The 6,577-nt window shown below is 29.4% G+C and overlaps 1 protein-coding gene across 3 annotated transcripts in view; it reads right to left on the minus strand.

Annotated features, from left to right (window-relative positions):
* LOC123291771 (zinc finger protein 570-like) overlaps window positions 1-1,676 on the minus strand; it is a 44,687-nt gene extending 43,011 nt beyond the window's left edge. For all 3 annotated transcript variants that reach the window (XM_044872184.1, XM_044872185.1, XR_006534975.1), the window contains exon 1: window positions 1,625-1,676. In XM_044872184.1, the coding sequence (XP_044728119.1) occupies window positions 1,625-1,651 (27 nt within the window). In that variant the 5' untranslated portion in view covers window positions 1,652-1,676. The remainder of the gene's footprint in view (window positions 1-1,624) is intronic.
* Between the last annotated feature and the right edge of the window lie 4,901 nt (window positions 1,677-6,577).

A 6,577-nucleotide genomic window follows, 5' to 3' on the forward strand; every position in this document is an offset into this window, starting at 1 on the left:
TTAACATTAAATATGATTTAAATTTCAATTTTAGATAAGACTGATTGTGTGTGAATTTTCACGTCATAAAATGTTATACTAATGAGACAAACTGTGAAAAAATGTATCTGAAATTCGAGTTATCGATGGTTTTTAAGCGGTGCAAACTTAGAGTTATTATTGATAGTTGGTACTCTCGACTATTGATAAATGGTAATTAATGTGTTTGTCTAAACTGCAACTATTCAAAACGGATCAGATTCCTGTTTTAATTAATACGAGTTATTATCGCCAGTTGGCGGAATTGCATCTCCAAGTTATCTGATAAATGGCAAATACAAAGATTGCCATCTAGTAGTCTAAGTTGGAATTATTTAAAAGAGACTGAATCCCAGATTATAGTTTTTAATTTAAAATAGAATGTGCAACTCACTGAGAAATTTGTACTATTTTTAGTTCTAAGAAGATGCTTTACTCCAGATGGCTCTACACGATTAAATGATTGGGCCATCTATTAGTTTGGAGAATAATTTAAATAAATGTTGGGGAAACAATATTTTAGAGTTTAGGTCGTTTTCATTGTGTTCATTAACTAATTAGTATAATTTAGTTTAGGTGGTTTTATAAATATATTTTCTGATTTTCTTATGATATGTACTGAGTTTATTTTAGTGTTCAGGTCTTGTAAATCGTGTTGATTACTATTAGGTCGTGTTTATTTGTGATTATTATTGACCATTAACTAACTAACACGGTTAGACATTGCATTTAACTTACAGCAAATTAGTAAATAATAATTTTAAATATGTTAATAATAAAATGAATGCTATTTTGTTTCAAATATTGCAATAAATATTTATTTTATTTTATTTTACATTTTATTTTATTTAAAAAACCTCACTTTATTTTATTAGAAGACAAATTAGTACAAAAAAAAAAATAAAAAAATAATTAACTGAATAGAAATAATTCAAATAATGCCTAATTCCCACCATTTTTTTTTTTTTTAAATAGTTCACTCTAAGTGCCTTACTCCAGGAGGCTTTTTGAACAACATTTCATGTTCAGTAGAGTTGCCTATCTATTTATGTAATAAACTATAATCTGTGGTCTGAATCCTGTTTTAAATGTTACGAATTATTATTGCCAGTTGGCGGAGTTGTAACTCCTAGCTATCAATGGCAAAAAAATGTAACAAAATTTAATGATGAAAAAGACTAGAGACATGTGTTGAAATTAAGGTTCCCTTTTCTAATATTTTCACGGACTAGAACAAACAATCTGCTATAGATATTGATGAATCAGCTGATCGATTGTTTAATGATTAGGCGTCTTCAACGAATAATAACAAGAGCTGTTAAGTGGCAAACGTTAGCTTTAGGTGCCTGATTTCTAAGCTTTGTCGATTTAAAAACTTTCCGCCTATAACGAAAAAAGGAACGATAAACAAATATGGATTCTGTGGGCCGTAACGCAACTTAACGCTAGCGTATTGATGTATGATGAAATATGCCGGCACAATGGAGTACCCGATTTTACTACAAACACTTATTTAATAATTTCATGGTCAAATTTCCATGTTAAAAAATGTTTGAATAACTTTTGATGAATTATTTAAATTTTGTCATAAAATTTTATAACATACATGTACTGAAGCACATTCTTCTAACATTTCTCTATATGTTTTTATTAAATTTGGAAGTAATGATTTTTCAAACATTGAAGTCATATTTTCTTTTTTATTTAAACAAATTCTGCAAACTGTTTCAAAATCACTTAAAACAATATCCTTATTATCCATTTTAAATAAATCTGTTTTATTAAGGCCACCAAAATAAGTTTCTTTAAAATAAATATCTATTCACACGCTAACAAAATTAGGTACACGCAAGTTTTTTAACCGACTTCAAACAAAAACGGAGGAGGTTATCAATTCGACTGTACTTTTTTTTGTTTGTTACCTCAGAACTTTTGACTGGGTGAACCGATTTTGATAATTCTTTAACTGTTTGAAAGTTGGTGCTTCCCGTGTGGTCCCATTTCATTTTGGTCCAGTTTTGACAACGGCATCCATGAAAAACCATAAGTCTTAAATTTGCAGCAATTATGCATGACAAGAGGACGAATAACTCAATATCAAGCCAACCGATTTCGATGATTCTTTTTTTAGTGACAAATTAGTTAGTGTACTTCAGATTCACTAAAAATCACAAAATAAAAAACTTTTAACAAAAAGAAAACCGACTTCAAAAGAAAGACTTTTCCAAAATAAATTAATATGCACTAAAAAGTGAAAAAATAACGAAAATATAATGTAGTTAAAATTATTGTTATTTTTGGAGTCGGTGTCAGCCAAGCTAATGTAGCAAACTGTTCTGTCAGAGTTGTTTCCTTGGCCGACACCGACTCCAAAAATAACAATAATTTTAACTACATTATATTTTCGTTATTTTTTCACTTTTTAGTGCATATTCAAAGTCTTTCTTTTGAAGTCGGACATCATCTAATGATATGGCAAAAAAATCCACTCATTATCTTGTTTTTTTCGATATTTAAGAAACCTTGATAAAAATTGTTTTGTTATTGAAATATCATCTTTAGAAACTGTCACCGAAATTGCCAGGAAATTAATCCAATATATCTATATTCATTGGTATTTTTGGATCACTTTTCATTACATGTTTTCAAAGAGAAACGCAGTATAATCTAAATTAAACAAAGTAATAAAATTTAATTGTGGAACGGAACAGGATTCTCACATTTCACTGCGCCGCAAATAAAACAACATCGTTGCATCGGCAGCACGTCGGACATCGTGATTTCACTTAACTTTTTCGGTTTTTAACTTAATTATCACAAGTATGACACTTAGACCATTAAATTATAGTATGACAGTCAACAACACTTCTACACTGCCTCCATGATGGATTGGACCTAAGCAATTACCTCAGATGTAGGCACGCTTAAAATGGTTTGACGCTCAGTCTATGTAAAACAAAAGTCAATATATTACCTGAATACAAATAAAATGAACTATTCCATATTAAAACACTTTTAAGAATTCATGATAACTTTTAACAATTACACCATTATTAACAATGAAAAATTGAGGTTTTAGAATCAAAAAATCTGTAATTGATTTTCAGAATTTGGAAAAAGATGTTCAAAGATGGTTTTAAGATTTTGAAAAGCTCAAAATCTAATTTATTTGCAGTAATTTTCAGCTATGAAAATAACTTTTCTGGAATTTTTCCAAACATTAAAATGTTAATTAACTTAAAAACGGTGATCTTTAGGAAAAAACCACAGCCTTTCATCAAGATGTTTTTTACTAAAGGTGAGCTGAACGAAACTTTCAAAAATAAACCATTTCCGGTAAAATTGAACAAAGACACTTATAACCCAGTGAACACCTGACCTTAATATGACGTCATACATAGGTCATAAAAAGATCATAGGTCATACGTCATATTTTACGTAAACATGACATTATGGTGACTCAATTTATGATGTCATATTGAATAACCTCACTATTACGTCATACTGACATTAAATGTGATTTTGACATTATGTCATTTTTATGACTTTAATGTTACGTAAAACTTATATCATATTTTAATCACATTGTGACATCATATCAAAGTCATAAGTTTACGTAATATTTACGTAATATGTGATTGTGAATCATATTCTTACCTCAGAAACAGGTCATACTGTTACGTAAAACTGATGTCATATTTTAGTCAGATTGTGACGTCATATCAAAGTCATAAGTTTACGTAATATTTACGTAAAATTTGAATCACATTCTTACATCATAAACAGGTCATACTGTTACGTAAAACTGATGTCATATTTTAGTCACATTGTGACGTCATATCAAAGTCATAAGTTTACGTAATATTTTCGTAATATGTGAATCATATTCTTACCCCAGAAACATACTTATACTCTTGTATATATATATATATATATATATATATATATATATATATATATATATATATATATATATATATATATATATATATATATATATATATATATATATATATATATATATATATATCTATAAATATATAGGAGACTTTCTATAGATATAGATAGTCACTCATCACGATATCTCTGGAACTATAAGACCTAGAGACTTGAAATTTGGCAGGAATATTCCTTTTGCCAAGTAGAGGTCACCTAAGAACGGATTTTACGAAATTCCACCCACAAGGGGGGTTGCGGGGGTGTTCATGAATAAAAAATTCATATTTTTCAACTATGGCTTTTAATAGTTCAAAACTTGGTCAGAATGTTTTAAATTACATTTAGAAATTTTTTTAACCTTCGGAGAGTAGAAAGGTGTAGCGAGAAAGTGGGAAGGAAATATCGAATATTTACAAATATACCTAAGTGGGGTATCAAATAAAAGAGCATGACGTGTACATTACAAAACTGTTATCCAACGCAAGGAAATGTGGAGGGAGGGGTGCAAGTGGGGATGTTGTCCAGCAAAGCGGGTAGTTCCCAGCTAGTATATATATATATGCCTATCTCAACTAGAATATCACTGCTTCTTTCTACTAGATTATAATTTGGTGTATTATTCGCGGAAGTAGTTTTATGTAATTTAGGATATATAATCATGTTCCTTACCAGCAGTAGGTATTGTTTTGATTTCTCGACTAACAGGTCAAACTCATAATGAGTAAATACATCATTCTGATTCAATATATAAATTTTTATTAATGTCTAACAGGAATGAATAGATCAATTCATTACATATCGATGACATTTTAATCTCGTGACATCGAGCAACGGAAAAATTAGGTAAACTTTACGTAAAGAAAAATCATATGATAGTAAGGTATTTAACATCATTATGACATCATTTCCAGGTCATTTAAATTACAAAATTACAATATGGTGATATATAATAACGTAAGAATTATGTAAATCTTACGTAAGGATAAATCTTATTTAAGTCAGATATTTGACCTAAACGTGACGTCACTGTGATATCGTTTTAATGTAACCTGACTTATCTGTGACTCATATCTTACGTAATTATGACATTGCAAGACGTCATTCTGACGTCATATTTACGTAATTGTGTTCACTGGGAAGAGCCCATGTAATTTTGCAAAATTTCAACTAATTATACCTCTCAAACGGTAAAAAAATCTAATTTTTTGGCTGTTAACGTAGGAAACTTTAATCTTTAGAATAAATTTAAAAAAAGAAAAAAGTAATTAACTGTGATCCCCGACACTGCTATACTATAGTACATTAACCTTAGATCATTAAGTACATGGGCTGAGCGTGAAACGATTTAAAGTATCCTTACCTCATGAACAACTGTGGTAATTGCATGGGTCAAACCCATCATGGTGGCGGTGTGGAAAGACCAAAACAACAAGTATTGTTGTTGTCAAACTTGTCATTTTGATTCGTAAGAAAAAATGTTAAGTGATATGTGATAAGTTTTTTTTAAGTCGAAAAAGTAAAAGCGAAAAAGTTCAATGAAATCACGATTTTTTATATAAAACATTTTGTGTAATTACCTCAAATGTTGGCACACCTCTCACTGTACGGAAAGATAGGCGATGCTCAGTCCATGTACTTAATGATCTAAGACCTTAACAGAAATATAAAATTTAAAAGTTGGAAAAGATTATTCGTTGGTAAATAAACACATGCCATCAAACTGTCCATCACGGGTCACGCCTTGTAATAGACATTTTCATTTTGAATCACGAATCACTTTTGTTTCGGACTAAATAATTTATAACCAATGTGATAAAATGAATAACAAATAAATTCTATCTTAGTCCAATTAATTGCTGTCAGATAAACTCTGCACTTGCGAGTTTGGCATGATGAAAAGGCCTATTAGGAACAGCATTATATACTTTTTTGTTCTTGTTATCGTTTTAATTATACAGAATGTAAACGAAGTAATTTGTTCTATTTGTAACTTACTTGTACTGAAGCACATTCTCCTAACATTTCATGTTTTCACCAAATTTGAAGTATCGATTTCTCAAACATTGAAATCATTTTTTCTCTTTTATCCAAACAGTTTCTAGGTCGTTCAATGAATTTTGTTTCCATAGATATCAATAATTTTTCTTTATTAAGCAGGTCCTCCCGCTTATCCGCTAATAGATAATATAGATGTAAGAATAAAATTTTATCCCTATTTAGATTAAATAATTATTCGAAAACAAGAGTGGATTATTATATTATTAAAAACTGTTTTACATGTAACAGCTGCACTTTGCACTTTATTGGATTTTAACGCTGTCAGCGCCACGAGTAAAAAAAATGTGAACCATTCTCGTTACAATCAGCTGATTATTTCAATGATTTAAGAGGCAGGAGATATATGCTTTACTATACATTTTAATGTGCTGTGCAATTTTTGGTGTTCTGACAATAGTTCTTTTTTTGTATCGCTAGATAGGTTTTTATCTGTAGATAGGAGTCTTTCTTAGCATTAAAATCCAATAAAAATATTTAGGGTGAAATTTTTTGAAAATTGTGTGAATTGTAATTTATTGATTCGAAATAGTACATATAAAAATTTTATTTGTTTAATAAAAAT

Source organism: Chrysoperla carnea, chromosome 2, assembly GCF_905475395.1.
Source record: "Chrysoperla carnea chromosome 2, inChrCarn1.1, whole genome shotgun sequence".
Lineage (NCBI taxonomy): Eukaryota > Metazoa > Arthropoda > Insecta > Neuroptera > Chrysopidae > Chrysoperla > Chrysoperla carnea.